At 65.6% G+C, this 27,664-nt stretch overlaps 6 protein-coding genes across 6 annotated transcripts; 3 read left to right on the top strand and 3 right to left on the bottom strand.

Moving 5' to 3' along the window:
* Positions 1 to 2,079: 2,079 nt before the first annotated feature.
* Positions 2,080 to 5,053, top strand: GPT (glutamic--pyruvic transaminase). The gene is made up of 11 exons (XM_065895318.1): positions 2,080 to 2,377; positions 2,537 to 2,626; positions 2,701 to 2,809; positions 2,988 to 3,121; positions 3,264 to 3,507; positions 3,656 to 3,735; positions 3,818 to 3,954; positions 4,071 to 4,245; positions 4,323 to 4,478; positions 4,568 to 4,680; positions 4,751 to 5,053. Exons 1-11 carry the CDS (start codon positions 2,216 to 2,218, stop codon positions 4,839 to 4,841), a joined length of 1,491 nt encoding a protein of 496 aa, XP_065751390.1. The 5' UTR covers positions 2,080 to 2,215; the 3' UTR covers positions 4,842 to 5,053.
* A 1,495-nt stretch (positions 5,054 to 6,548) lies between these two features.
* On the top strand, positions 6,549 to 8,489 carry MFSD3 (major facilitator superfamily domain containing 3). Its single transcript, XM_065895326.1, has 5 exons — positions 6,549 to 7,363; positions 7,665 to 7,812; positions 7,896 to 8,020; positions 8,087 to 8,196; positions 8,279 to 8,489. The coding sequence occupies exons 1-5, from the start codon at positions 6,598 to 6,600 to the stop codon at positions 8,450 to 8,452; spliced, it is 1,323 nt and encodes a 440-aa protein (XP_065751398.1). The 5' UTR covers positions 6,549 to 6,597; the 3' UTR covers positions 8,453 to 8,489.
* A 312-nt stretch (positions 8,490 to 8,801) lies between these two features.
* RECQL4 (RecQ like helicase 4) lies at positions 8,802 to 15,117 on the bottom strand. Its single transcript, XM_065895174.1, has 23 exons — positions 15,034 to 15,117; positions 14,936 to 14,969; positions 14,698 to 14,801; positions 14,338 to 14,478; positions 13,432 to 14,033; positions 13,240 to 13,339; positions 13,036 to 13,162; positions 12,802 to 12,915; positions 12,569 to 12,694; positions 12,391 to 12,483; positions 12,173 to 12,309; positions 11,659 to 11,742; positions 11,401 to 11,574; positions 11,137 to 11,316; positions 10,924 to 11,065; positions 10,581 to 10,843; positions 10,219 to 10,504; positions 10,011 to 10,140; positions 9,761 to 9,930; positions 9,507 to 9,687; positions 9,273 to 9,426; positions 9,018 to 9,126; positions 8,802 to 8,926 (listed from the first exon to the last, which is right to left on the bottom strand). Exons 1-23 carry the CDS (start codon positions 15,115 to 15,117, stop codon positions 8,802 to 8,804), a joined length of 3,660 nt encoding a protein of 1,219 aa, XP_065751246.1.
* Positions 15,118 to 15,797: 680 nt separating this feature from the next.
* On the top strand, positions 15,798 to 18,939 carry LRRC14 (leucine rich repeat containing 14). Its single transcript, XM_065895319.1, has 4 exons — positions 15,798 to 15,930; positions 17,034 to 17,387; positions 17,568 to 18,152; positions 18,267 to 18,939. The coding sequence occupies exons 2-4, from the start codon at positions 17,059 to 17,061 to the stop codon at positions 18,832 to 18,834; spliced, it is 1,482 nt and encodes a 493-aa protein (XP_065751391.1). The 5' UTR covers positions 15,798 to 15,930; positions 17,034 to 17,058; the 3' UTR covers positions 18,835 to 18,939.
* Positions 18,940 to 19,759: 820 nt separating this feature from the next.
* LRRC24 (leucine rich repeat containing 24) lies at positions 19,760 to 24,741 on the bottom strand. The gene is made up of 5 exons (XM_065895316.1): positions 24,488 to 24,741; positions 22,223 to 22,473; positions 21,797 to 22,075; positions 21,458 to 21,626; positions 19,760 to 20,788 (listed from the first exon to the last, which is right to left on the bottom strand). The coding sequence occupies exons 2-5, from the start codon at positions 22,388 to 22,390 to the stop codon at positions 19,866 to 19,868; spliced, it is 1,539 nt and encodes a 512-aa protein (XP_065751388.1). The 5' UTR covers positions 22,391 to 22,473; positions 24,488 to 24,741; the 3' UTR covers positions 19,760 to 19,865.
* C17H8orf82 (chromosome 17 C8orf82 homolog) lies at positions 23,815 to 26,455 on the bottom strand. The gene is made up of 3 exons (XM_065895343.1): positions 26,286 to 26,455; positions 25,585 to 25,633; positions 23,815 to 25,335 (listed from the first exon to the last, which is right to left on the bottom strand). Exons 1-3 carry the CDS (start codon positions 26,445 to 26,447, stop codon positions 24,890 to 24,892), a joined length of 657 nt encoding a protein of 218 aa, XP_065751415.1. The 5' UTR covers positions 26,448 to 26,455; the 3' UTR covers positions 23,815 to 24,889.
* Positions 26,456 to 27,664: the final 1,209 nt, after the last annotated feature.

Consider the following 27,664-nt stretch of genomic DNA (forward strand, 5'->3'; position numbering starts at 1 on the left):
TTGGGGACGGACCTGTGGCAGAGGCTGTACCTGGGAAACACCTGGCTGTGGAGACCTACTTTCATTCTGTGGCTCTCAGTAAAGGGCCGCTCTGCCCCCTGCCCTGTCGTGTGTCTCAGCTGGGCCGCCACCGCCATGGCGGGGAGCTGCCGTGTTGCTGGGCCTGGGTGCGCCTGGCCCTGGGAGCACCTGAGGGCTGTGGGCACGTGCTGGGGCTTGCTTGTGGTGCCCAGCCCCTGTGTGGGCGTGAGGCCCACGGTCCCTGGCAAGAGGACGAGTGCTTCCTGCACCCTGCCTCCCCAGCCTCCTGGAGACACCTCTGCAATTCTTTGCTTTCTTGAGGGGAACAGGGGGCTTCAGAAGGACACTCCTTGTTGGCCAGGGCTGGGGGTGTCCATGCTGGAGGGGCAGGGATCCTGGCTTGGAAAAGGAGAGGGTGTTTTCCGTAAGACTCTTGGGCAACAGCCAGAGGGTCAGAGCGCTACAAGGCTGATGTCGGAAGCCTCCCTGGTGGGGGGCGGGTTCCCCGTTCCTGGCGTGTGGCCCCGATCTCGGGGCCTGGCGGCCTGGCTGCCAGCTTCTGCTCAGGCTGGCAAGCAGGGCCTGCTGAGGCTCTGAGCTGACCGGGCACGATGTGTCAGGGTGACAGGGCCCCCTCGGGGCCTCACTGGGGAGGGCTGGGGCACTGCCAGCTCATCTGTCCAGGGCAGGTTGCTTGGCATGGCCACCAGTGCTGGGTGGCATGGGCTTGGGTCACCCTCTCCGCTGGACATTGACCCGGCCAGCCCAGTGTCCACAGGCCCCCCCGCCGTCCCTGAGCATCCGTGGTTGGAGGGGTCTTCTCAGCACAGCGGTGGGGGTGGGGGCCGCGGGGAGGCTGCTGGTTAAATTTAGAGTGTGGGGTGGTGCACTGCCCAAGGTCCACTTGCCACCACAGCTGCCACATAGCCCTGCTGCCAGGGGGCGGGCGGGGCCTGGCTCTGCTTGCGGCTGGGCCCATATTAACCTGTTCTCCAGCCCGGGGCCCAGAGAGGCCTGCACACTGGGAGGCAGAGGTGGCAGCAGCGGCAGCAGAGCAGGAGACGCAGGTGAGAGGCTGCTGTCTGGCCTCCCGTTTCCTCTCCAGCCGGCAGGAGCAGAGGGGCTAAGCCTTCCCCAGGCCTGACCAGCCAGCCACAGCCCCGCTCAGCTGAGAGGGCCTACTGCTTCCTGACCCTCACTGCGGAGCCAGATCCTGGCGCTGGGGTGGCGTATCAGCTCCCTGCAGGGCCTGTGGAGGTGGGGCCCTGAGGGCTTATCCCGGCTCGCTTCCCACTCTCTCCACCAATCACAAGCCACAGGGAAGGGAAGCTTAGATCACCCTGCCTGTGGTGTGGCCCCAAGGGCAGCCCCAGGCTGGTGTGTGTTTGGTGAAAGGGCAGGACAGCAGCCCAGAGCAGCTGAGGTGTCCAAGGGCCCTGCGAAGGCACAGAGCTGCCCTGCCCCTCCCCCAACACCCCAACCCAAAGACTCCAGCCTTGCAGCACTGATGGGGGACCGAGGCCCGGCCCCAGGGCTCCTGCTGCCCCGGGCCATGGTCCCCGGCACAGGAGGGGCCAGATGGAACCCCTGCACCTGAAGCCTCACTCCCCTCCCCAGGGAGCCCCAGGATTCCTGAGGCCTGGCTCAGTCACCCGGGAGACAGGCCTACTCTGCTGGTCCCAGCAAAGATGGGGGCGGGGGGTCCAAAAGGGTTAGGCCTCGGCCGTGCCCTACTGAGGTAAATCTCCAGAGGCCCCAGGCCTCATTCTCCCCTCCAGGTTCTGCTCTGCCAGGCTCTGCCAACCCCTCAGGGCACTCGGCCCACCTCCCCTCCCCCAAGCCTAGTCCCTCAGAGCTGCAGGACCTTTCCGTCTGTCCCTACCTCCCATGTGGCTCTCCTGCTCCCCTGTCATGGGGACACTGGGCGGGCACTGGGCCTCACCCCAAGCCCCGCCTGTCTTCTCACCCACTCCCTGTGGGCAGAACTGTGCCCAGACGGGTGGGGCGGGGCGGGGCCCGGCGGGCCCGGCTCCTTCAGCCTTTTCTGTCCCTTTCAGTGGGGCCAGCAGGCTGCAGTGAAGTGGGTGCCCCCTTCCCAGCCCTGACCCACCAAGCCGGGACCCAGCTTCCCTCACCCACACTTCTGGATCCTGACGCCTCCTGAGTCTCCTTCTTGCCCGGTCCGAGCAGGGTCATGGCCTTGAGGACAGGTGACCACAGTCAGGCTGCAACGAATGGGCTGAAGGAGAAGGTACTGACGCTGGACACCATGAACCCGTGTGTCCGGAAGGTGGAGTACGCGGTACGAGGCCCAATCGTGCTGCGCGCGCTGGAGCTGGAGCAGGAGCTGCGCCAGGTAGGGTCCCGGGCCGCACCACCGCCTCAGCGCCGCGCCGGGGCGCTGCTGGCCCCACTCTCCCCCCACCCCTGAGCCGAATAAGACAAGGCCTGTGGGAGCCACAAGGTCCGTTGTCACTGCCCACGACCCCCCTCCACCACCACCCCCCCGCCACAGGGCGTAAAGAAGCCCTTCACTGAGGTCATCCGAGCCAACATCGGGGACGCACAGGCCATGGGGCAGACGCCTATCACCTTCCTGCGACAGGTGAGGCTCAGTGCTGCCCTGCACCCCTTCCCTGTCAGCCCACGTGTCCTGGCCCCAGCACTTGCTCCTCCCAGGTCCTGGCGCTCTGCGTCCACCCTGATCTCCTGAACAGCCCTGACTTCCCCGACGACGCCAAGAGGAGGGCGGAGCGCATCCTGCAGGCATGTGGGGGCCACAGCCTGGGTGAGTGCCAGAACCTGCCCAAGCCCCAGGGAGGGGCAGGGGCAGGCGCTGGAGGAGGCTGTCCCAGGAGACGGTGGATCTGCCCGCTGGAAGGGGCGGGTCTCCTCGGGAGGGATGCAAGGGGACCTCACCTGTCCCACCCGCACTCCCACCCTGTCCTCCCTGTCCCCGGGCCCAGGGGCCTACAGCATCAGCTCTGGCACCCAGCTGATCCGCGAGGACGTGGCGCGGTACATTGAGCGGCGCGATGGAGGCATTCCCGCCGACCCCAATAACATCTTCCTGTCCACGGGGGCCAGCGACGCCATCGTGGTAGGCCGGGGCAGCGCGGGAAGACACCGCGGCTCCTAGTGCGTGGCCGAGCGGGGCTGCTCGTCCTGGCACGGCGGCGCCCGGGGCGGGGGACGGGTGCAGCCCTCGGCCCGCCAACCCCGCCTCCCTACCCCACCCGCAGACGTTGCTGAAGTTGCTGGTGGCCGGCGAGGGTCGCACGCGCACGGGCGTGCTCATCCCCATCCCTCAGTATCCACTCTACTCCGCCGCGCTGGCCGAGCTCAACGCGGTGCAGGTGGACTACTACCTGGACGAGGAGCGCGCCTGGGCGCTCGACGTGGCCGAGCTGCGGCGCGCGCTGCTCCAGGCGCGTGACCACTGCCGCCCCCGCGCGCTCTGCATCATCAACCCCGGCAACCCCACCGGTGCGCGCCCCCACCCGCCCCCGCCCCACCGCCCTGGCCAGAACAGGCACCCCTGCGCTCTGCGCCTGGGTCAGCCTGGCCCTCCGCCCGCCGCCCCGCGGAGAGCAGCGCGCCCCCTCAGCTGACCCCGGACCCGTCTGTGCCCCAGGTCAGGTGCAGACCCGCGAGTGCATTGAGGCCGTGATCCGCTTCGCCTTTGAGGAGGGGCTCTTCCTGTTGGCCGATGAGGTGCTGGCCGGGGCCCCCGCAGGGAGGGGTCGGAGAGCGGCGGCGCGCGCCCCCGTGACGCACCCCGCTGTCGCCAGTCCAGGTGTACCAGGACAACGTGTACGCCGAGGGCTCGCAGTTCCACTCGTTCAAGAAGGTGCTCACGGAGATGGGGCCGCCATACACGGCGCGGCAGGAGCTCGCCTCCTTCCACTCGGTCTCCAAGGGCTACATGGGCGAGTGCGTGCTGGCCGGGCGGGCGGGGCCGGGCACCCGGGCCGCGGCCTGGCTCCCTTCGCCCGCCAGGCCGGCCCCTCCTTGCCGGCCCTGCCTCGACGCCCGCCCTCGCCTCGCAGGTGCGGCTTCCGCGGCGGCTACGTGGAGGTGGTGAACATGGACGCAGCGGTGCAGCAGCAGATGCAGAAGCTGCGGAGCGTGCGCCTGTGCCCGCCCACGCCGGGCCAGGTCCTGCTAGACGTGGTGGTCAGCCCGCCCGCGCCCTCCGACCCCTCCTTCGCGCAGTTCCAGGCGGTGAGTGGGCGGGGCCGCGGGGGTCAGGGCGCCGCGCCCCTGGCCCAGCCTGACCGGCCCTCCCTCCACGGCCGCAGGAGAGGCGGGCGGTGCTGGCCGAGCTGGCGGCCAAGGCCAAGCTCACGGAGCAGGTCTTCAACGAGGCTCCCGGCATCCGCTGCAACCCGGTGCAGGGAGCCATGTACTCCTTCCCGCGCGTGCAGCTGCCCCCGCGTGCGGTGCAGCGCGCTCAGGTCCGGCGTGCGGCGTGAGGGGCGGGGCGGGGCGGGGCCCGCGCGGCCTGGGACGCCGCGCCCTGACCCGCCCCCCCGCCCGCCCCCAGGAGCTGGGCCTGGCTCCCGACATGTTTTTCTGCCTGCGCCTCCTGGAGGAGACCGGCATCTGCGTGGTGCCTGGCAGCGGCTTCGGGCAGCGGGAAGGCACCTACCACTTCCGGTGAGGCTGGGCCCCCGCAGCCCCTCCCCGCGACTCCCACCCCATTCGCTTACCTTCTTCCCCCTTTTAGGATGACCATTCTGCCCCCCATGGAGAAGCTGCGGCCCTTGCTGGAAACGCTGAGCCAGTTCCACGCCAAGTTCACCCGCGAGTACTCCTGAGGACACCGCTGGGGGCCAGGCTGGGCCGGCAGGGACGACCGCGGGCGGACAGTGCTCGGGTTCTTGGGGTCTCTGGAGCCCTCTGGACTTGCTCCTGCTGCCTGTGTGGCTGGGCCCCTGCCTCTTTTCAGGCCCCTAATAAAGCAGTGGGCTGGCTTGGCTGCTTGGAGGCTGTGTGTGCACACCTGTATGCGCCCCCGCAGCCTTGTCCACTCCTGACTGCCTTTCTGTGTGGGGTTCTGTGCAGGCCTGGGGGCCCGGGAGGAGTGGTCACGGAGGGCTTCCAGGGGAGGTGACCTTCTTACAGGATGGATTTGGCGGGATGGGGTGAGCACCGGGAAGCGGAGTGACCGTGAGGACTCAAGGGGGCAGTCTTGGTTCCCGTAACTGGGCGCGAGCAGTGGTGCTGCCACTTTGGACAGCTGGAGGAGTGGTGGTGCCGGCCCAAGAGCAGGGAGGGGAGGAAGAGCAAATGGGTCTCGCTTTGCCGTGTTGTGTGTGACATCCACGTGTAAATGCAGTTCTTGGGCTGGGAAGCAGTGAGAGGGGAGGCCCCCTCCTGAGCTGGGGCACCCAAAGGCAAGTTCCGGGGAAGAGGGCACGGAAGATGCTGAGGAAGAGGTGCCCTGTGGAGCTCTGGGCTGAAGGACCTGGGCTGGGGGCTGGCGGGCAGCCTTGTGTCCTTGACACTGGCGTGCGAGGATGTGCATGCCAGACACTGTTGTGGATCACTGCACAAAGGGCCCTCTCTGGTGGGCACTGTAGTTCCCATTTCATAGATCAGGAAACCTGGGCCCCAAAAATATGTGGAAATGAAAGGAAGCTCACTCCTCGTGGCCTCAGCAGCTGACGGAACGTCTTGGCTCAAGTGTCTGCGAGTTGGTCTAGAGGTGGGCAGGCCTCAGTGACCCACGGGCTTAGGGAGAGTATTGGCCAAGGCCCCAGCTCCACTCTGGATGAGGTTCTTAACCATAGTCCCTGCTTCACTATCTCCCCTGGCACTCAGGTGCCCCACACAGCAAGGCTCTGGGCAGGAGAGGACGGGAGGTGCAGGTTTCTCGTCTCAAGGCCAGCTGGGGTCAGGCTTGGGCCGGCCTGGACTGGCTCTCCTGGCCTTGTCGCTAGACACTAGAGGGCGTTTCGGGCAGCAGCCGGGTGCCTCCTTGGGCTGAACGTGGGCTCAGGCCTTTCCCACGAACTTCCTGCCTTCCACGACGCTCTGTGGCCACTGGCCTGGGGAGGGCGCCGAGACCACTAGCACAGCGAGGTGAGGGTCCAGCACCCGACGTAAGCGGTAGTAGACAGTGGGTCCTCCGTGGAGGGCCCAGTAGACCCTGCGGCCACCAGGCTCCAGGTGAGACACCAGGAAGCACTTCCGGAGAATTAGGGTCTGGGGACAGGATCTGATAGCCCTGGGAGGGACCTGAATGGGCTGCGGGTTCGGCCGTTTCCGACGTTCGAGGACAGCTGGCCACCGGGGGCGCCAGAAGGCGGCCGGCGCTCTAGGCCGCCCGCGTTCTCTATGGCCGCCGCGTCTCCGAGTTGCGCCGCCCGGGCCAGAGCGCCCCAGCGCCGCCGCGGAGGAGGCCTGCAGTTCTTTGGGGTTCTGACGCCCCCAGGACCCAAGGGCGCGGGTGCGGACGCCAGCCTGTCCAACCTTGGCCCCAGCCGTGCCGCTCTGAGACCCCTGAACCCATCCCGACCGGACCGGACCCCCCTCGGAAGCACCCTGCCCCTACTCTGAGTGGAACCTCTCATGCCGCCCCGGCCAGCCTTGAACCCAGACCCAGCCACTAGAGCTTGGGCCCCTGCCCCCGCCCCAGCGCCCGGCCTCCTCGCCATGCGTGGGAAGCTGCTGCCGCTGGCCGGCCTTTACCTGGTGCAGGGCCTGCCCTATGGGCTGCAGTCTGGGCTGCTGCCCGTGCTGCTGCGGGCCCGCGGCCTCTCCCTGACACGCGTGGGACTGGCCAAGGCGCTGTATGCACCGTGGCTGTTCAAGCTTGTGTGGGCCCCGCTGGTGGACACTCGGGGCTCCCCAAGGGCCTGGCTGACGCTCAGCACAGCTGCTCTGGGCCTGGTGTGTGGGCTGCTGGCATCCCACCCTCCCGCCGCAGCTGGTCAGGCCGGTCTGCCTGTCACGATGGCGGGGCTGCTTCTGCTGCTGAATCTGGCTGCAGCTGTGCAGGATGTGGCCCTGGACACGCTGGCTGTACGGCTCCTGGAGCCCGCAGAGCTGGGGCCTGGCAACACTGTGCAGGTGGTCGCATACAAGCTGGGGGCGGTGCTGGCTGGGGGTGGGCTGCTGGCCTTTGTGCCCACCCTCTCCTGGCCCCTGCTCTTTCTGCTCCTGGCTGCCACTTATTGGTTGGCTGCTGCCTTGACCTGGGTGGCACCAGCCCTGCGACAGCTTCCCACACCTCTGCCCTCAGAACACCCCCGACACACCCTGCACCTTGGGCAGGACTTGCTGGCCGTGCCTGGAACCCTGTGGACAGCGGGCTTCGTGCTCACCTACAAGCTGGGTGAGTGAGGAACAGCAGGGGTGGGTCCCCAGGAGCCCTGGAACTCACTTGCAGGGCTGCCTTTCTTCTTTGGGGTCTGACCTGAAGTCTGGAGCCCAGCCCGGCCCTCTGCAGGTCCAGCTCCCAAGGTCCACACTCCCTTGGGCCTCGCTGAGCTGCTTCACGCTGACCCTGAGCGTCGTCGAAGCCCAGCCCCAGCTATCTCCTGGCATCTGTGGCCCAGGAAGAAGGCAGGGCTGGGGGAGCGTGACTGAGACCCAGGTGGAGGTGTGCCAACCACCCCTGCTGACTCTCTCCACAGGTGAGCAGGGCACCAGCGGCCTGTTCCCACTGCTCTTGCTGGACTGCAGCATCTCTGCCCCAGAGCTGGGGCTGTGGAATGGTGTGGGTGCTGTGGCCTGCTCCATTGCTGGCTCATCCCTGGGTGGGGCCCTCCTGGCCAGGCGCCGGTGAGCCCCCCTCAGCCCGCCCCGCCCACCTGTCTCCCCTTCCTTCCCCACGCCCTCTGACCTGCCCCATCACCCCACCCCAGGCAGCCACTGCCCCTGTTGAAGTCAGCGCTTCAGTTCCGTCTTGGGGGCCTGGCCTGCCAGACTGCCGTGCTCTTTCACCTGGACAGCCCTGGGGCCAGCCTGGCCCCCAGCACAGTCCTGAGAGGTGAGGGGTGGGCCACAGGGGGGAGGAGCTTGGAGTCCTGGGCCCTGCTGACCTCAGCCCTCCCAGGTGCAGCCCTGCTGAGCCTGTGTCTGCAGCACTTCCTGGGGGGCCTGGTCACAACCACCACCTTCACCCTGATGATGCGCTGCAGCCAGCTGGCACCAAGTGCCCTGCAGGTGAGGGGATGTGGCTGCAACACCAGGGGCTGCAGGACTGGAGTCCAAGCAGGTCCTGACGTGATTCCCCCTCCCCCAGCAGGCCACACACTACAGTCTCCTGGCCACTCTGGAGCTGCTGGGGAAGCTGCTGATGGGCACGCTGGCTGGAGCCCTGGCTGACAGCCTGGGGCCACGCCTCTGCTTCTCCGTCTTCTTTGCTCTCTCAGCCATGCCCATGCTGTACCTGGGCCTTGCATCCAACACCCTGGCCTGAACCGGGTGGCCAGACTTATCAATAAAGTGGAGCGTGCCTTCGGACTGTGTCCGGGATGAGTGACGTGCAAGGTTGTTCTCAGACTGGGGGGTTGTCCGCGCTGGAAGAAGGGTTCCTGAAAATGGCTCAAGCATCTTTTATTCTGCACTTTAGGGCCTCCTTGCCCCCACGCTACTGGTGGTGGCCTTTGTCCAGAGTGGTTGGTCGCTGTCCTGGCCACTGATACCTATGCCCATCTTTGCCTCGAGGACCTGCTGCACCTGACACCCCCCCATGCTGTGGCCACGCAGCCCCTGCTGAGGCCCGTGCTTGTGACGTGGGGGAACTGGGTCCTTCCGCGGCAGGGTGGTCAGCAGCCCCACAGCAGGATCTCCTCTGTGGCCAAGTGCACGAGGGCATGGAAGCTCAGGTGCAGGTACTTTCTCCAGAAGCGCTTGTCCCGCCCGTACACCTGGGCCGGATAGCAGGGGCTTCCTGCAGTGGGAGGAGACACAGCTCTGATGACTCCGGCCAGGTCTGCCCCCAGCCCCCGCCTTGCTCAGGGCTGGGCCTCCCAGGTCCGCACCGATGCCGTGGAAGATCCGGGCCACAGCCCTGCCCGAGAACCGCTGCTCTGGCCACGAGGACAGGAGGTGGCGGATGTCCCGGCGGATCTGGTCCTCCCAGTCCTGGAGCTGCCGGTGGGGACACGTGGCATGCTGTTCTGCAGTGCTTGGTGAGGGGCAGGAGGCAGGTGTGTGCCTGCAGCCGGGGGTGCGTCCTCTCTGCAACTCCTCTCCTCCTCTCCCCCTCCCCGCTCCCCGGAGGCCCTGACGCTCACCCTGGCCTGTCCTGGCTCAGGGTCCTCCTCGGCCTCCACGCCCCCCGGTGCTTCTAACTCCTCCTCGAAGTAGTGGCTGAGCAGGGCCTTGAGCCTGCCGCTGCGTGCCTCATCGGGCTGCTCCAGACACGGCCCGCAACTGGGGAAGGCCACGCTAGGGTGGGGAGAACCTGTCAGAGCGGCCCACCTTGGGGAGGATGGGGTGGCCCAGGCCCTGCCCAGCCCCTCCTGCACCTGTGGAAAGCCCGGAAGGTGCGGTGCAGGCGGGCCAGGGCTTCTCGCTCACGGGCCTGCACGCGGCCGTGCAGGAAGTCACAGATCTGGTCCCTCTCCTGGGCTGTCAGGTCCCCGGGGCTGTGCAGGTGGAAGGCCAGCTCCCTGAACTCCACCAGCACCCCCGTGCCCTGAGGCACACCTGCCAGATAGGGTGTCAGAAACTGGCAGAAAGGCGGCAAACAGGAGGCAAGCAGGGCTGGGGGCGGGCGCACCTGTCCCGGGCTCTGGATCCCACCGCAGCTGGTGGAGAGCCCGCCGCACGGGGGCCAGCTCCCAGCCCATGGAGTCTGCCAGCTCGACCATGTCCAGCTCCACAGAACTGCTTCCCCCACCTGTCGTCTTGGGGCACTGCCGGGCCAAACACACAGCCAGTGGGGGACACCTGTACCAGGGGAAGGGACGTGTGACTGGCAGCCCTGGCTCTCTGTCCCGGTCCTGAGCCCGGGGTGGGATTGCGCTCACCTGCGGGCCAGGGCCTGGAGCTGGGTGGGGCCCCCGGGGCAGCGCAGGTGGCAGCAGGCATAGGTGGGCGCCAGCAGCTTCAGCCAACGCTGTGGGTGCAGCTCAAGGTAGCACAGCAGAGTCTCGATGGCTGGGGGCAGAGCAGGGCTCAGAAGATGCGGGGGTGCTGGGGTGTTCCCCCCCCGCCCCGACGCTCCCTTCTCCTCACCCTCCTCGGGCAAATCCAGGGCTTGCACAGTTGGCTGCACTGGGAGCGCCCGCTTGTGGCCCGGGCACCGGGTTGTGTGCTCGAGGCTGGGATGGTCAGCGTCCTGGGGAGATGTAGCCACGAGGACCCTGGCTGAGTGCCCTTCCTGGCTCTCGTCTCCCTGCTGCTCTGGGGGCTGCCGGGCGCAAGCACAGGGAGGGAACACGCGCTGCACCAGCCTCTTCACGGCGAGGAAGTCGATGACGTTGGCGTGAACGTGTCTGCGCAGCTCCCACAGATCCTCACCCTGTAGCAGGGCAGCATGAATGCGGGGCTGCAGCAGGGGGCGGGGCTGGGGGAGCGGTGGGGGGACGGGTACCCACCTGGGGCCGGAGGAAGACGTGGCACTGTGCAGGCTGCCCATCACGCCCAGCCCGGCCCACAGCCTGCACGTAGCTCTCAAAGCTTGGGGGCAACCCCAGATGCAGCACGGCCCGCACGTCTGGCCGGTCCAGCCCCATCCCGAAGGCCACCGTGGCCACCACCACCCGCAGCCGGCCCTCCATGAAGGCCCGTTGCACCCGCCGCCGCTCCCGGCTGCCCATGCCGGCGTGGTAGGCTTCAGCCACAGCCTCCGGGGCTCGGCCTGCAGGGAAGACCCACGACGGTCAGGCGGGGCGTGTGCCCGGGGCCCATCTGTGGAGTGCAGGCCTGCCTCCACCTCACCTCGGGATCCTGGGGCCTGGGCCTCACGCAGACAGGTGCGCAGCAGGGCGGCGACGCGCTCCGTGTCCTCTCGTCTGTTACAGTAGACGATGACGGAGTCCAGGGCACGGAAACGATCACTCTGCAGCAGCGTCACCAGAGCCTGGAGAGGATGAGGCTGAGCGCGAGCATCGGAAGGCAGGGCCTCTGCTCGGCCCGGGCGCGCGTGCTTACCTGGTCTGGGTCCCTGTCCGAAGACACAGAGAGGTGCAGGTTGGCAGGGATGGTGCCCGGCCCCCTGAGGATAGACTCTTCGGCCACGCCCAGGTGCCGGGCCACGTCGAGGGCACTGCTGCGCGTGGCCGTGGCCGTGAGACCCAGGAAGCAGCCTATACCCACGTGTTCGCGCAACACCTGCGTGGAGAGGAGTGGTGAGATGCCCAGCCTTCCTCGGTCTGCTCACGTAGCTCCCCCCCTGCCCCCCGGCACAAGGCTTACCTGGCAGACACGCAGGTAGCAGGGCCGGAAGTTGTGGGACCACTGGGAGAGGCAGTGGGCCTCATCGATGCAGGCAAAGGCGACCAGTGGCAGCTGGGCGAGGAGGGCAGCGCCCCCCGCCCCTACTAGCGCCTCTGGCGACATCATCAGCACTTGCACCTGGGCTGCCCGAACCTGAAGACGACAGCAAGGTCAGGAGCACCGCCCAGGGGGTCCGCCTGCTGCCTCTGCCGCTCTCGCCCTGTGAGGGCCCCTAACCTTCTGCAGGGCGGAGGCCCGCTCCTTCTTGGTCATCCCCGAGTGGATGCAGACCGCCTTCAGGCCTGGGGGCAAGCCGGAGACCTGCAGGTACAGCAGCACAGCCTGTCACAGGCCACCAGCCCTGGCCCTTCCCCAGATGCCTCTTAGAATGGTTTGGCCGGACAACTACTGCTGTGTCCCCTCCAGGATCTCTGGGAGAACCCAGGTCCTGGGTCCTGTGACTAAGGGTTCAGAGCCACCTGTGGGCTTGGACTCAGGAGCACTGGAAACAGGTCCCCATGGGGACGCCCCCTCCCCCAAGCTGCTCCTCTTGTGGGTGGGCCTGGGTCTAGCCAGCTGTGTCCCTGCTGCCTTTGGGCCACTGCCAGCTCATAGACAGAGCTGAAAATGGCCTGGCAACTTGCCACTCGGGGGTGGGGGTGGGGCAAGAAGCAGCAGCCCAAGTGGGTCAGCAGAGCCACGGGTACCAGCTCTCGCCTTCTGCACCTACCCAGAGACCCTGTCTACCAACCTGGTTGTCCATGAGCGACATGAGAGGAGAAACGACCAGCGTGAGGCAGGGGCTTCGCCGGAAGTAGAGCAGTGCGGGGAGCTGGTAGCACAGGGACTTACCAGCCCCCGTGGGCAGTACCAGCAACGTGGACACACCTGGGTTTTACCGAGAGGGTCAAGAGCACAGCTCTGTGGCCCAGCCGCAGTCCCACCGCGCCCCCTGCCGGCCGTACTCACCAGACAGGGTCCGCATGACCACACGCTCCTGCAAAGGGTAGAAGGCTTGGTGCCCCAGCTGCTCCAGGGCCTGAAGCACCTCAGCTGGCGTGTCTGTGGACACAGGTATCAGTCAGCATGGCCCCGAGTCGCCCCCACCTCCCAGCCAAGGTTCTGGAGCTGGTAGGCGTCTACTCACCTACCACCTGCCCCAAAGGCCCTGGCGGATAGAGTGGTGGCACAGGAGGCGGACAAGGAGCCTTGGGCACAGACTGCCCTGTGGGCACCAGCAGCTCAGACCCTGCAGGCTCTGTGTCCTCTTCACCTGCCGAGAGCAAATAAGACAGGGTAGGACAGGAGCTCCGGACTGGTCTGGAGTCACTTTGGCAAGAAAGCCACTTGCTACAACCTCTCCTCCACCTCTTTGCTCACCAGAGAGTTGGTGGCAGGCAGCGCCCATTCTCTGGGATACTTCCTTGAACGTGGCCCGGGTCTGTGCGCCACCCTCATCCTTGCCACCCTCCTTCTGAGGGGCCAGGGTAAGTTCTGGACCAGGGGCAGGAGTTAGGAGGGCCTTTTGCTTGAGCTAGAGCCGCCTCCCCAAAGAGCACAACAACCCCTGCAAGCAGCGCTGGCCCAAGCCACCCCCCAGGGCAGAGGCCTCACCTGGCTGAGGGCACTGGGATGCCCAGTGACTGAGCTGCCCACACTGGGAGCAAGAATCCTGGGCTGTGGCTCTGCGCTGACCACCCCCAAAACACTCTCCTTTCTTCTGCCACTTCTGCTTCCATACCTAGTGGGGACACAAAGGAGACTCACAGAGCAAGAAGCAAGGCAGGTGGGCGGGAACACCCGGCACCACCTTCTCACCTGCTTGCGAAGGAGCCTGCCCCTTGAGGCCGGGCCCCGTACGTAGCGCTTCTGCTTCATGTTGAGTCGCACATAGTTCCCCCTGTTCTGGACAGCAAGTCTAGAAGAGACGCACAGGTCGACTGCACCCACAGCCCTCCCCACCATGGCGCGACTGAAGGCAGCGCTGCTGGGAGGCTAGGGCAGTGATACCTGGGGGCTGGGGGCTTGCTGGGGGGCTGTGCCTGCACAGGCTGCTCTGGACAGTCTTCTGTAGGCACTGCAGCCCCAGCTCCTGCAGGCAGGGGTCCTGCTTGGCCGCTGTCCTGCTGGGTCTGTGCAGGGCTTCCCTCCAGCTCCCCACTCCATCTCCGCTTCTTGCCTTGACGGGTACCAGGCTGAGAGTTCCCTGCACTGATACCAGCTGCTAGTAGGGTTGGACTCTCTGGGCCCTGTAAAGGCACCTCAGGGCCAGCGCTGGGACCGAAGACAGATGCAACACCTGGAGTAAGAAGCTGGGACTCCTCTGCACCCAGGCAAGGCTGGCAGGCCCTGGGAACCCCCGGAAAATCTGAAGTCCCGTTGTGACACCGCTGCAGCCAGCCTGGGTCTAGGGAGCCCAGCCGCAGGCTCAGGGATGCCCTCAACTGCTGGGGCCGGCCTGGCCTCAGCTCGGGCCTGGGAGGCTGGGGGGGCACCTCACTGACTTCTTCTGGAGAGATGGTGGCAGCTCCTGTGCCTGGTGGCCCTGGGGAAGGCATCTTGGAGGAGGATCTTCGTGTAAGCCGGGGTATTCGGCCCAGGGCTGGCCCAGCCTGGGAGGGAGAGATAAGCAGGAACTGAGGCCCTTGGGGTGCTGCAGACTCTGAAACCTGCTGGAGGCCCCACCTGTAACAGCTGGGCGATGTGAGAAACCTACGGCTGGGACGTAAAAGAAGTCGAGAGTAGAGGCGACGCTGGGCTCTTCTGGAGGGCTGCGCTCTGGGAAATGCTGGAGTTGGTGTGTGTGCACGTGAACACGTGTGAAAGACTTAACAGGGTTGGCTGCCTGCTGATCCTGCTTCTGGGCCAAGCGTAGCTCTGGACCTAGGCTGGATGCACTGCCTGCCCGACCCTCACCTGCAGACTGCCCTTTAGGTTGGCCTTAAGCCTCTTCCCGTAGTCCTGCACAGATCCCTGAGAGCTGAGCCTTGATGGAGGATGGGGGCTCTGGGTCGCGGCCCGATTCAGGTGGGGCCCCCAGCAGCTGGGCTCCAGCATCTGCAGGAAGAGACGGTAGAGATCTAGGCCACGGAAAGGCTGGCGCAGGGGGGAACAGAAGTGTCTCCAGCCCCGGAGACCTGAGGGTGGGGGCTGTCCTTCCTCCACCCTGTCAGCCCGCCCCCTGAGTTCTTTGCCCCACAGAGCCTGGGTCACGACTCCTCCTGGATCCGGCATACAGGAAGTTGACCGATAGGCTGGGATGTCGAGCCCGGGTACCTCCTCGGCCGCCGCCGCGGGAAGCGACTGCTCCGAGCCGTGAGGCCCGACGCCGCCGGCCTGACCCAGTGCCTCCTTCAGGGTGCGGTACTCCCGGTAGAGCGCTGAGGGCGGGGCCGGACGGGGGGATGGGGGTCGGTGTTCAGGAGGCAGGGCTCGGCTGGGCGTGGGGGTGGAGGCCGCCCGCCCCCTGCCCGCGTCCCCTGCCGCTGCCTCCGCCCCGCGCCCGCTCGCTCACCGCGGGTCTCCTCGGGCGCCGCTTCCACGTCCTCCTGTAAAGGGAGCGCGTCAGCCGGATGCCGCTCCCTCAGCTCCCCGCCCACGGGCAGCCCGCACCTGGCCCGGCAACCGCCCGCTCCGCCGCCGAAACGCGCGCTCCCACGCCTGCAGCCGCTCCCGCACATCCCGCAGCTGCTCCATGGCCGCCCTGCCCTGCGCCCGGCGCCCCAGGAATCTCCCGCCAGGAGGGCGACGCCGGCCGCCAGCCACTGGGGGCGCTCGGCGGGGTTGGAGGCGGGGCGACGCGGCGGCCGCCGGGCCGGGGCAGCCAATCCGCGGGGCCCTGAGGCGGCAGCCAATGGGGGGCGTAACGTCCTCGCGGTGCGCGGCGGCGCTGGGCGGGGCGGGGCGCGGCGTACGGCGAGGCGGGGCCGGCGGCGGCGGCGGCGGCGTCGTCGTCGTCGTCGTCTGCGGGCCCGGTGAGCGCAGGCTGCCGGCCGGCGACGGAGCGTGGCGGCGTGTGTCCCCGTCTCTGCCTGGCCGCACGAGGCCGGTGCGGGCGCTCGGGACGGCGCCGCCCGGGAGGCGGGGGTGGGAGCCCAGGCGGTGTGGCTGCGGGGAGGGGAGGACCCGGAGCACGGTGCCGGGCTGAGCGGCCTCGGGTCCCAGGAGGCGACGCGCAGGCTTCGAGGGCAGACCCCGCCCGGAAGGAGGAGGGCGTCGGATTTAGAGCCTCCCGCGGCTCGAGGCTTGGAGGAGCCGGGCGGGGGCATCTTCAGGGAAACGGCGGAGCCGCGGGCCGGTTGGGGGGGACGGCGGCCACTACACAGAGGCTCCTCCCACGGTGACCACACTGGCTGCTTTCGTTTCTTCTCGTGACAGGTGCTTGGTTGGTCTGTCCTGTCACAGCGAGGTATGAATCGTCCTCGCGAGATTTGTCCACAGGCAGAGCGAGGCCGAGGGTTGACGTCCCGGGCTTTTCAGGAACCAGTGTCCTAAGGACTTGTGTGTGAGGTCCGCAAGAGCAGGGGCTCTGGAGCCAGGCTGCCACCCTTCCCGAGCTCATCACCCAGGCTGTGACCTCTTTCGGGCAAGACCTAGGTCTTAGTTGTCTAACCTGTTTTCAGGCAGATGACCCAGAAGCAGTTTTGAGGATGAGGTGCCAGGCGGGCGCACAGTAAGTCAGCAGCAGAGCTGACACCCAGGTACCCTGTGCTCTTGGGCACGTCCTTTGTGCTCCTTGTCAGTTTGGACGTCCCTTTGGCAGCTGCCTCTACCCATCTGAGCAAAGGCTCCTAATTTGGGGCCTCTGAATCCCATGGGTTTGAGACTTGGTCTCTTAACATGGTTCTCCAGGGAAGAGAGAGAAGTTTACGCAGGTAGCGAGGATCTCGATGGGTGAGGCATTCTTTCTGTAAATCTCCAGGGGTCTCCGTACCTGATAATGCTCCTGGAAGACAGTAGTTAGAACCGGGGCTCGTGTTGAGGGCTTGGGTTACTCAGGCCCCTTGGACTCAGAGTTGTCTGGGTTCTGGTCTTTTCTACCTGCCCTGCTGTTTATTAAACAGCATCTGCACTTCCAATTCTTCTTTGCTGTGCCGCACAGAATCCAAGGGCGGCCTCCCAAGGCTTCTGAGGAGGCTGGGAGAGGGTCCTGTGATGCAGCTTCCAGCCCCCTGGTAGTATCCCATTTCTCTAGTGTTTGGGGGATAGGGGCCTTTGTTTTTGCCTACTTTTAAGGAAGGGCAGAAGAGCAGATCTCTGATAAGTGGCATTGTGATTTGGGAGGCCTGGAATATAGATGGTGGGCCCTGCAGAATAACAGCCATCAAAAGCACACGCAGGCAAGCTGGTCATCTCTGGTGCCATGCTGTTTATGTGCTGCTCGATGGCTTTGTCTCCCTAGGGAGGCCCCCGTGCTGGAGGGCGGGGACTGGGGGTGGCCTCGTTCTCCTTTTCACTACCCTTAGCCTAAGGCAAAGCACCTAGCACTTGCTCTTTAGTGCCATGGTTCTACACTCTGTGCCGAGCACCATGCTGAGCTTTCCCGCTACCAGTGCGTGGAGGGGGTGGAGGCCTGGGGTCTGTCCTCCCCACTGAAGGGCCCTTCCCTGCAGGTGGCCTCCTGCCCGGCCCAGCACCATGCACACCCTTGTGTTCCTGAGCACACGGCAGGTGCTCCAGTGCCAGTCAGCTGCCTGCCAGGCCTTGCCCCTGCTGCCACGAGAGCTCTTCCCCTTGCTCTTCAAAGTGGCCTTCATGGACAAGAAGACCGTTGTGCTGCGTGAGCTGGTGCACACGTGGCCCTTTCCACTGCTTAGCTTCCAGCAGCTGCTGCAGGAGTGTGCCCACTGCAGCCGGGCCCTGCTGCAGGAGCGGCCTAGCACAGAGAGCATGCAAGCCGTGATCCTGGGGCTGACTGCCCGGCTCCACACCCCGGAGACTGCGGCTGGCACACAGCCCCTCTGCAGGTATGGGCTCACTGGAGGGGCCCTCGGGCCTGGGGGGTGCAGAGAGGGTCCCCTAAGAGGTTCCAGGCTAGTGCAAGAGCACAATGCAGGAACAGGCATGTTGCTCCTGTCCTAAGGTGGCTGGGAGTGGGTGTGGGCTGTGTTCCCTTGTCTCCTGCCTCAGCCCACCCGTGCTCCCAGGAAGCACGCGCTGCGGGTGCTGGACATGACGGGCCTCCTGGATGACGGCGTGGAGCAGGACCCGGGCACCATGAGCATGTGGGACTGCACGGCAGCTGTGGCCCGCACGTGCATCGCACAGCAGCAGGGCAGGACTGCAGAGCCCGGCCTGGCCCCCGTTCCTGTGGAGGTGCGTGTGGACCTGCGGGTGAACCGGGCCTCTTACGCGTTCTTGCGGGAGGCACTCCGTAGCAGCGCGGGCAGTCCACTGCGGCTCTGCTGCCGGGACCTGCGGGCTGAGGACCTGCCCATGCGCAATACCGTGGCCCTGCTGCAGCTTCTGGATGCGGGCTGCCTGCGCCGCGTGGACCTGCGCTTCAACAACTTGGGCCTGCGAGGCCTGTCTGTCATCATCCCACACGTGGCCCGCTTCCAGCACCTGGCCAGCCTGCGGTTACACTATGTGCACGGGGACTCTCGGCAGCCCTCTGTGGACGGCGAGGACAACTTCCGTTACTTCCTGGCCCAGATGGGCCGCTTCACCTGTTTGCGGGAGCTCAGCATGGGCTCCTCTCTTCTCTCGGGGCGGCTGGACCAGCTGCTCAGGTGAGCAGGCCCTGCTGTTGCCCTGCCCTGCCCTGCCCTTCCCTTCCCCTCCCCTCCCCTCCAGGAGGCCTTCCCCTGGCCCAGCCTGTTTGTGATCCCTTGTGTCCTCCGCAGCACCCTGCAGAGCCCCCTGGAGAGCCTGGAGCTGGCCTTCTGCGCCTTGCTGCCTGAGGACTTGCGTTTCCTGGCACGGAGCCCCCATGCTGTCCACCTCAAGAAGCTGGACCTGAGTGGCAATGACCTGTCCGGCAGCCAGCTGGAGCCCTTCCAGGGTCTGCTGCAGGCAGCAGCAGCCACGCTGCTGCACCTCGAGCTGACCGAGTGCCAGCTTGCTGATACCCAACTGCTGGCCACACTTCCTGTGCTGACTCGTTGTGCCAGCCTCCGCTACCTCGGCCTCTACGGCAACCCGCTGTCTATGGCGGGCCTCAAGGAGCTCCTGAGGGACTCGGTGGCACAGGCCGAGCTGCGCACGGTGGTGCACCCTTTCCCCGTGGACTGCTATGAGGGCCTGCCCTGGCCACCGCCTGCCTCTGTCCTGCTGGAAGCCTCCATCAATGAGGAGAAGTTTGCCCGCGTGGAGGCTGAGTTGCACCAGTTGCTACTGGCCTCAGGCCGTGCCCACGTGCTCTGGACCACAGACATCTATGGGCGCCTGGCTGCAGACTACTTTAGCCTGTGATCTCCAGGCTCTGGGTGAGAGTTAGGCTGTCCTGGGGTCCAGGGCTGCTGGAGGCCTCTTGCCCCTTGGGTAGTCAGAGCCTTTGGGACCTTGCTGGAGGCCTGACACGAAGGCACTGGTCTCTGATTTTTTTGCTCCTGGGCGCACCTTGAGCATGCCCATGCTTTTTGCAGCACCCTGTGCAGTTTGTCCTGCACTTGCTCCCCTGACTCACTGACCATCTGTGGGCCTGAGGGCTGGATTCCAGGCCTACATGGCCCTGCTTGGTTTGGCTGCACTTAGCTGCCCTCCGGTGTCCTGGTTCTCTCCTTGGAATGTTCCTAGGATCTATGAGCTGAGAGAGGATGTTTTCCTTTGGGCCCTCCCCAAGAGCAGACTGCTCTGGGGTGGAAGTTTGGACAGGGGCCTGCTTCAAGGAGGGTTGGGCTCCCAGGCACTCTGGGGCCTCTTAACGTTCTCCTTTCCCTGGCACACAGGAGACTGCCTGTCGGCCGGGTTTGGGGGCCAGAGGGTGTCTTTAAGGTACAAACGTGCAGTGTGCTTAGAACTTAAATCTGTGGCTATTTTTTCTGTCCTAACTGGTCAGAGTGAGTTGTCTCTTGCTCTGCTCTCACCCCCAGCCTGGCCACCGGGTGACATGTCTTAACGGCCTGCAGCCCCATCTTTTCTCTAGAAATCTCCACAGTCCGTCGCCCCTCCTGGCAGAGGTTCAGGCTTTTCCTGGGGCGGCGGGGCCCGAGGCGGACCTGCAGAGCTGGAGGTCTGGTTATTTGGGCAGGGGTCTTTTCTGGAGGGTCTCAGTGGGGCGTTGGAAGCCTACCCTGGCTACCCGCCGTTCGCGCCCCAGAACTTCCATCTGCAAGGGTCCGCAGGTGCTTCCGCCCCGCCCGACGCCCAGGGACCCCATACACGGCTCGCGACACGGCGCAGCTTCCACCATTTACTGATGGCGCTGGAGCATGCGCAGGGCGAGCCGAGCCGGCCAATCTGCGGGGCCCGCGTCATCAGCGCGCGTCCGCCCCGCCCCCCCCTCAGCAACGGATCTCGTAGGCGGCAGGCGGCTGCAGCGGGAGGCCCTGCGCGACTCCGGGCGCTGCGCCCTCGGCCGCCTCCGCCGGGCCCTCGGCGAAGAGCGGCTTGGAGCGGTCGATGACGAACATCTCGTGGCCCCGCTCGTCGCGGAGCTCCTCGAGCTGCGCGAAGGTGCAGGGCCCGTCCGAATAATCGTTGACGAAGAGCGCGCCCTCCCCGGGAGGCCCCGGTGCCTTTTTGCGCCTGCGCCGCCTGCGGCAGATCATGGTCGCCAGCAGCAGCGCCGTGAGCGCTAGGAGCGCGATGGCCGTCGCGATGGCCGTCTGCGAGGCCAGGCCCAGGGCGCGAAAGGCCATGCCGCCCACCTCGGGCAGGGGCTCGTGGCTGACTGGGTCAGCGGCCCGGGGCGGCGCAGGCGCCAGCAGCAGCTGCTGGGACAGGTTGACCAGAAGCTGGAAGGGCAGGCGGGCGGCGCCGCCGGCGTTGGAGGCCTCGCACTCGTATTTGCCAGCGTGGGCCAGGGTGATGTTGGTGAGGAAGAGCATGCCGCTGCCCGTGTCGGATGCCCCGGGCCCACCTGGGCCCGGCACCCCGCCTCCAGGTTGGGCCTGGGCCTGCGGCGGCCCCTCGCGAGGCTGCGCCACCTTTCTCCAGGTCACCAGGGGCTGCGGGTAGCCGGAAGCCTGGCAGGCAATCCGCAGGTCCTCACCCAGGTTGGCTGTCACCTCCAGCGGCTCCACATGCACAGAGGGTGGGATGCAGATGAGGCTACTGCCAGATACTTCCAGGAGACTCTGAAGTGCCAGGCGGGGGGGCTCTGCACACGTGATTTTCTTGTCCCTGGAGCTGAGCAGTCGCTGGCCCTCTTCCTTGATCCAGGTTCCCAGCCAGTGCAAGGCACAGTCACAGCGCCACGGGTTCTCTGTGGGCAGAGCAGCAGCGGACAGGTAGCTCAGGGGCGGCCCCAGAGCACAGCGTGTGTGGTTGAGGTTGTTGGCCAGAGCAGGAGCCGCTTTCTCACCTCCCACAGCTGGGGACCCCTGCCACCCCTTCTCTGACCCCAGTCTCCTGAAGTGTGGGCAGCCAACCCCCCCCCCACCCCCATCTCCTTTCTGTGATGCACGTCCAGTTTACTTCACCCATCTCTGAGAAAGCCCCCGCTCCTCTGATGTCTCTCCCTGTGACAAGTCTTGCTATCTGGGGGGAACCTCTGTGTGCACATAGATAACCCACCTGCACTAAAACCTTGCACATCCTGCCAGTCTTGTCTTCGGGTGCTGTCTCCAGGAAATGTCCCCAGTCCTGGTCTTATCTTCCCAGTTTTTTCCTGTCTGGCCCTAAAGTGTGTGAGCCGCTCAGCTATGTCCAGTTTGTTCAGGGACTCATACTTTTTCTGTCTTCCTTAGGCAACAGTAACCCGGCCAGCACCCCTACTCCTAGCAGTCTTCTGTCATGGCTGTGGGTGGTGGTGGGACCCCCCAGAGCACTGCCACTGGAGCCCCCTCCACAGCTGGGCCGGCTACGTACCGCCACCACTGTGGTCAAGGAAGCTACCTTTGCATGAGAGTCCCTTGCCCCCAGAAAGAGGTACCTGTGAGGCGCAGGACCTGCAGGCTGGCCAGGGGCTGTAGGGCCTCCTGGCTGATGGTGCCCAGCTGGTTCCTGCTGAGGTCCAGCAGTGCCAGCGAGGAGAGCCCAGCCAGGGCCTGGTCCTCCAGCAGCTCGATGCTGTTTTCCTGCAGGTGCAGTTCCTGCAGTCGCTGAAGCAGGGACAGTAGGTCATCAGGGAAAGGGGCCCTGAGGTACATGTCCCCTTCTTACCAGGCTAGACTGGGCTGCCTTTTCTCCCCTTCGCTACTCCAGCCCGGTAAGGCAGGTGGCAGTGCAGGAGGACCTCTTGCCCGTATTGCCCACTCCTCCCCCCCCTCACCTGCAAGTGTAGGAAGGTGAAATCCAGCAGCTGTACCAGCTGGTTGCTAGCTAGGTAGAGCACGCGCAGTTGGGCCAGGCCGGCAAAAGCGCCAACGCGCAAGCCGCGCAGCTGGTTGCCGGTGAGCGCCAGCTCCAGTAGGCGCGACTGCGCACGGAAGGCGCCTGGCTCCAGGGCGCGCAGGCTGTTGTTGTGCAGGTAGAGTCGACGCAGGGAGGCGAGGGGTGCCAGGGTGCCCGGCTCCAGGCGCGCGATGCTGTTGTCCTGCAGGAACAGCGTCTGTGCCAGAAGGAGGGAGGGAGGGCGTTTACCCCGCTGAGGGGGTCTCTCTTTTCCCTAAGGCGCCCCATTCACCCACCGGGAGGCTCACACACCATCCCTGCGTGTCGCGGGCACCCCTGGCCCGCAGCCCCACTCGGTGCCCACCTGCGTCCCGGGCGGGATTCCGGACGGGACCAGGCGCAGCCGCAGGGCGCCGCACTCCACCGTGGCGCTGTAGCAGCGGCAGGCCGCAGGGCAGCCGGCAGCGCGAGGCAGGGGACCCGGCAGTGACAGCAGCGACAGCAGCAGCAGTGCGGGCGCCCCTGGGGCCATCTCTTGCGGGACCGGCCGCAGGCCACGAAGTTGCAGCCTTCGCAGCAGCCTCCCTACAGTCTGGCCCCGATGGGATGCGCCTCCTGAAACACAGGTTGTCAGGCCTGTCCCTAACATTTGAGAGCCAGTGAAAAGCACGGATGGAGGTACACACCGTGTCTGATTTTTGAAGTTTGAAATTAGTTCAAGAAACTGATAAAACTGCCTTCCTTTATAAAAAAGCATAAAGATCTGGGGCATCAGGTTTCGGTTTAGAATTTCTCATGTCCTCCGTCTTGCCACACAGGCCACAGAAGGAGAGCCTACACCACCCCAACCCACTTCTCTCCCCATCCCATCTCTGCCCAAGGCTCCACGCTGCTAGTGTCTGTCCCTGCCCTCACCTAACCTTGACCCAGGGTTTACTCTAGGCATTTTTGTCTCTAGAACTCATGCTATGACCCCAACCCTGGGATTCACCTGTTGTGAACTGATGGAGGACATGAGCACAACTGGTCTCAGGGGAGCCACCAGCCAGCCACAGGCACAGTTTTGTCCAGCCTCTGGCCCTGCCCTCCTGGGGGTGGGGGTTGGTAGAACAGCTTAGGTAGAATAAGAGCTTTTCCTCAGGGAAATTGTTAGACAATTGGGGGATGAGACAAATAGGAAAGCCAGTTCAGAAGCTGTGGGACTGTGTTCTCCATGCTGGCTCTGAGAAAGGTGCATCCGTCTTTGGAGGTAGGTGGGGCCCTGGAATGGCTGGGGTGTGAAAGAGGGGCCTTGGGCCACTAACTGGGTTTTAGTGTAGTTTCCCAAGTAGGCTCTGGGAACACTGATCTCCTGGGCTCTGAAGGAGTGTGTAGTGTTTTGGGGTTTATACACATGCAGCTGTGATCCTAGAGAGAGGAGAAGGCCTGGGTCTAGTTCAAGGCACAATGAGTCCAGTTGTAAAGGTGGGGACCTGGGCTGAGAAGCCAGCCAGTATGAAGCCATGGATGGTAGGGCTGAGGGTGTGCTATCAGCTAGCCTCCAGCCCCACCTCTAATGGTCCCTGCTCTGAACACCTGCCTGTTCACCTGGTCTCCCTATTAGGAGAGTGAGTCATGTGGAAAGACACCAAGTGGCCTTGGTGTTTGTTTAAATCTTGCTCTAAATTGTAACTCACATGATTATTTAAGATCACTGAAGAGAAGCAGGCACAGCAGGGCTTCCCTGGTGGCGCGGTGGATGGGAGTCCGCCTGCCGATGCGAGGGGTGCGGGTTCGTACCCTGGTCTGGGAGGATCCCGCGTGCCGCGGAGCGGCTGGGCCCGTGGGCCATGGCTGCTGAGCCTGCGCGTCCGGAGCCTGTGCTCCGCGACGGGAGAGGCCACAGCAGTGAGAGGCCCGCGTACCGCAAAAAAAAAAAAAAAAAAAAAAAAAAAAAGTAGGCACAGCAAAAGTTTTAATGGAATCGCTTTGGCCCAGGCAGAGGCAGTTCCCAGATGTCTCAGAAGGTGTGTGAAGAACCCCGAGAACTAGGGGGCATACTCTGAGCCCCCAGGATCCATTCCCTGAGCAAAAGATTTGGCCCAGGGCGCCCACCTACCTTCCAGTGGCAAGGCCTCTCAAACAGAGAAGGTTCTTGATCTCCTTCTCAAGACTCAGGGGACTGCTGCCCACACGGACACCCACTAGATGCTGATTTCGTGTGGAAGGGCTGGCCTGGGCAGCATTGAGGATTCAAGCAGGAAGAGCAGGGGAGGCCAGGCCAGAAATCCTTTTACTCAGCGGAGAACTCCCTAATCTGGCTGGGCAGGGGGCGGGGCGTCACATACTGGATTTGGAGAAGGCTGTCACTGTCTCCAGGGAGCCCATCTGTGCGGGGAGGGGAGGTTGGAGGGGTAATGGAGGAAGCCCTGTGACGCTCTCCAGCGCAATGCGAGGCCCGAGTCGGGTGCCTTGATCTCCCAAGGCGCCCCTTGCATCTGCTCCGGCGCGGCCTGTCCCGGGCCGGTTCATGGCAGGGTGTGGTCCCCGCCAGGTCGCACGCCCTTCTCGGTGATCGCCGGGGACAGAGCCGGGATGGCCCCTGATCCCGCCCCCACGCCCGCTGACCTTGGGTCGGGCGCCCCCTCACCTGACACTCCTGCGGCGCGGCTCCCCCGCCGAACGCCGGCCCACAGAGCAGCGCCGGGCGGGGGAGGGGCGGGCGCCGCTCGCGCTCGCGCACTGGAGCCCCCGCACCTCCCTCCCGGCAGCCCGGGTCTGCCGTCGCAAGCGCTGGCCGAACCCGCGGACGCCGAGGACGCCCCAGGCCGGGGGTGTGCGGACGGGGTAGAGCACCCGTGACCCCGCCCCTCCCCGCGTCGGTTCTCGGGCCGCGGCAGCACCTCGGACAGCTCCGGGCGGGGCGGGGCCGCGGCGCACCTCCGCCGCGCACGCGCACTCGGACAGCGCTCTCTCCGGGTGGCGCGTGCGCAGCGACGCAGCCCGGGGGGCGCAGCGGGGCTGGGGGCGCCGGCGGTTGCGCGCCAGCCGCTCAGGGCGGCGGGGTGGCGAGCAGCAGCGGGGCCAGGTCCATGGTGAGGTCGAAACGGCTGCCCTGCCAGCGCACGTGCGAGGGCAGCTCGGGCGCGCCGGGCGCGTACTCGAAGCAAGCGCTGAGCTCGAAGGCCAGAGCCGATCGCACCAGGCCCACGCCACCCGCACGCTCCGGCGCCGGGTGGTAGAGACGCCCATTGGAGGACAGGGGCAGTAGGCGCGCCGGCTCGAAGGGCACGGCCAGGGCCTCGCCGCCGCCGCAGTAGGAGAGGCGCGGGGGCTCGGGGCCAGCGGCCAGCAGGTGCGTGAAGACCACGGGACGGTCCTCGCAGCGTAGGTAGTTGCGCTCTCTGCCGCAGGGCGAGAGGAAGGGGAAGGAGGCTTCGTAGCGCCCGCTGCGGTTGGGTCTCAGGCGGGAGAAGAAGATGACCAGGAACTGCGGGTCTGTGGTGGGGGGGAGGCCGCGACTGCTCAGCATGCCGGGCCCCGAGGCCCCCTAGGCCCTACTGCCCCAAGCAGGGGGTTCGCCCTGGGTCACACCAAGGGCAGACGCCGGCGGTCGGACAGCCTCCCAGGCCTCACTCTAGATAGGGGGCTTTTGAGCGCAGGACAGCCAGTGCCCTTGGTGTGGTTGGGCAGCGGGGCCCTTCCCCGAAGGAAGAGGGAAGGTGGGGGAGGAGGGCGCATCAGTACCTTTGAAGCAGGTGATGAAGTTCTTCATTTTGGAGTCATCCAGGAAAAGCTGTAGAGAGGCAGACCGTGGCCCTTGAGTCTCAGGGGGAATCCCGACAGAGCCGGCCCCAGGGAGAGAAGGCCTGGGCGGGCCTGAGCCCGGGCCAGTGTCCGCTTTCTTCGCTTGTCTGTGCACACCGTGTGCAGGGAGGCGCGTGGAAGGTAAGCCTGGGGGCCCTGCAGACTTCTTTCTCCATATCTACCCCGCACCCCCGGCCTTGCTTCCTCATGCACAGGTCCTCTGGGTTGGCATGCCTTTCCCGCGCCTCTTCCCTCCCCCTTTCAAGTTTCTAATGAGATGTGCCCCTCCTCCGCGGAGGCTATCTGACTTGCTTCCTCCTGTTTATGTGGGATGCCCCCTCCAGGGCTTCCAAAGCAGGCGGGGCGGCCCCGAGCTGGGGGCCGCAGGATCTGGGGATGCAAAGCGCGCAGGGCGTAACCACGTGTGGGAGGTGGGCCGCTCGGACCTAACCCTCTGGGGCCGGGGCCGGGAGCCCCAGTCTGTCCAGCGCGACTGCGGAGGTCGGGTACCCTTACTTTAAAGACCCCGCCTACTCAGGCCCCGCCCCCCACAGCGTCCTCCCTCTGGCCCCGACCCGCAGAAACCCGGCACCAGGCCCCGCCTCTCACGGGAGCCTCCCTCAGGCCCCGGCCCCGCCCACCTGGCCCTGATGATCCACGTAGTAAAAGTACTCGCGCGTCCGCGGCTCTGGGCTCTGGCCCTGCGTGTAGGAGACGCCCCCGCCCCCACCGTAGGCCCGGGTCCCCGGGGACCGCGCCAAGCCGAGGGCCCAGGGCCGCAGCACTCCGCGCGTCGCCCACATCGTCCTTCCGTGCCGGAAGCGGCCAGAGGGTCACGCGGGGGCGGTGCTGCGCTAACGTAAGTCCCCTGGTGTCGGCGACCTCGCGCTTTGGGTTCCGGCGGCGGCCGCGGAGCTCGTCCCCACCCCCCGGGCTTTGCTTGTTCCCCGGACCCCGGGCGGTTCCGACACTTCCTTCTCTGGGATTTAGGGGCGCGCCGCCCTGCCGTCCGGCTGGGAAAGGGGTGGCGGGCGGGGCCTCCCGACGGTGGGGTTCGGGTGTGAGACGCGGGTGCGGGCGATTTCGGGAACAGGGATACGGGCTGGGGACGGGGCGCTGCCGGGCATGCGGGCCCTGTCCCTCCGCCCTCGGAGGCTGGTTGCTCTCACGTGGGCGAGGTACCCGCCCTGTCTCTTCCCCCAACCCCTAGGAAGCCCCCCACCCCCACCCCGGTGGAGCAATCTGCCTGTCCAGCTGGGTGCTGAACGGAGAGGTGGTGAATAAACACTGCCTAGAAGCCTATGCCAGCTTGCGGGTAAGGTAGCTCAGAAAAAGCCCCCCTCCCAATCAAGCAGGGCTTTCGGGCTCAGTTGTGATACCCCAGGTGCCTCGCACCTTGCGCGCCTACCTGGAGTCTCGTCCCCGTTCCCGGGAAGCTGCCTTGCTCTCCCCCCCACCCCCTGCTGCCCCCATTCATTCTCCCTTGGCCTGGCTTCCACCCTGGTGCCCACACCAGCAACCGACTGGCCGCTGATAGCTGCCCCGCCGCAACTGGAAGGAATGGGATGCGACAGGCTCGCAAGTGTCCATACGTACTTTATTCACACAAAGTGTTGTTATCTCTCGAGTCCGTGCATCATAGCGAGAGTCTGTGGCCGGGCCGCCCCTACCCAGGCCCCGAGACCCCCAGACTGAGGACGCTCCCCCAGTGGACACCAGGCCTCGGCAGGACTGGGTTTTTTTGTTCTTAATAATAAATAAAAACTCAACTCTAAATATATATATATATAACTGGGGAGAAATTAAGTTTTACCACAATTGGAACTCAAAATTACAAATTGGAAAATGTACAAACTGAGAGTCTAGATACCTCCCCTCCACCCACCCACCCACCCTACCCCCCACCCCCCCCCGCCCCGGCTCTGGCCTCGAGGAAGGGCAGTCGCCGGTGCCCCTCTGGTCCCCCAGTTCAGGGCTCCTTCCCTCTCATCTGCTGCAGGTCATGGATGGGGATGGGGCA

The sequence above is a fragment of the Phocoena phocoena genome, chromosome 17 (assembly GCF_963924675.1).
Source record: "Phocoena phocoena chromosome 17, mPhoPho1.1, whole genome shotgun sequence".
NCBI lineage: Eukaryota > Metazoa > Chordata > Mammalia > Artiodactyla > Phocoenidae > Phocoena > Phocoena phocoena.

Bases quoted from the DNA above. Each gene is read 5' to 3' on its own strand.
- LRRC24 (XM_065895316.1), bottom strand. From the start codon at position 22,390: ATGGCCCCAGGGGCGCCCGCACTGCTGCTGCTGTCGCTGCTGTCACTG. The intron at 22,076-22,222 runs GTGGGCACCGAG...CTTCTGGCACAG, and splicing joins GAATCCCGCCCGGGACGCAG to ACGCTGTTCCTGCAGGACAA. The intron at 21,627-21,796 runs GTGAGGGGGGGG...TCCCTGCTTCAG, and splicing joins TCACCTTCCTACACTTGCAG to CGACTGCAGGAACTGCACCT.
- GPT (XM_065895318.1), top strand. From the start codon at position 2,216: ATGGCCTTGAGGACAGGTGACCACAGTCAGGCTGCAACGAATGGGCTG. The intron at 3,122-3,263 runs GTAGGCCGGGGC...CCCCACCCGCAG, and splicing joins GGGCCAGCGACGCCATCGTG to ACGTTGCTGAAGTTGCTGGT. The intron at 4,246-4,322 runs GTGAGTGGGCGG...CCACGGCCGCAG, and splicing joins CCTTCGCGCAGTTCCAGGCG to GAGAGGCGGGCGGTGCTGGC.
- MFSD3 (XM_065895326.1), top strand. From the start codon at position 6,598: ATGCCGCCCCGGCCAGCCTTGAACCCAGACCCAGCCACTAGAGCTTGG. The intron at 7,364-7,664 runs GTGAGTGAGGAA...CTCTCTCCACAG, and splicing joins CGTGCTCACCTACAAGCTGG to GTGAGCAGGGCACCAGCGGC. The intron at 8,197-8,278 runs GTGAGGGGATGT...CTCCCCCAGCAG, and splicing joins TGGCACCAAGTGCCCTGCAG to GCCACACACTACAGTCTCCT.
- RECQL4 (XM_065895174.1), bottom strand. From the start codon at position 15,117: ATGGAGCAGCTGCGGGATGTGCGGGAGCGGCTGCAGGCGTGGGAGCGC. The intron at 13,340-13,431 runs GTATCACTGCCC...CGTCTCTTCTAG, and splicing joins AGCAAGCCCCCAGCCCCCAG to ACTTGCTGTCCAGAACAGGG. The intron at 12,695-12,801 runs GTGAGCAAAGAG...TGCTCTCGGCAG, and splicing joins TGCCTGCCACCAACTCTCTG to GTGAAGAGGACACAGAGCCT.
- LRRC14 (XM_065895319.1), top strand. From the start codon at position 17,059: ATGCACACCCTTGTGTTCCTGAGCACACGGCAGGTGCTCCAGTGCCAG. The intron at 17,388-17,567 runs GTATGGGCTCAC...CCGTGCTCCCAG, and splicing joins GGCACACAGCCCCTCTGCAG to GAAGCACGCGCTGCGGGTGC. The intron at 18,153-18,266 runs GTGAGCAGGCCC...TGTCCTCCGCAG, and splicing joins CGGCTGGACCAGCTGCTCAG to CACCCTGCAGAGCCCCCTGG.
- C17H8orf82 (XM_065895343.1), bottom strand. From the start codon at position 26,447: ATGTGGGCGACGCGCGGAGTGCTGCGGCCCTGGGCCCTCGGCTTGGCG. The intron at 25,634-26,285 runs GTGGGCGGGGCC...GCCTCTCTACAG, and splicing joins ACGTGGATCATCAGGGCCAG to CTTTTCCTGGATGACTCCAA. The intron at 25,336-25,584 runs GTACTGATGCGC...CCCCCACCACAG, and splicing joins CTTCATCACCTGCTTCAAAG to ACCCGCAGTTCCTGGTCATC.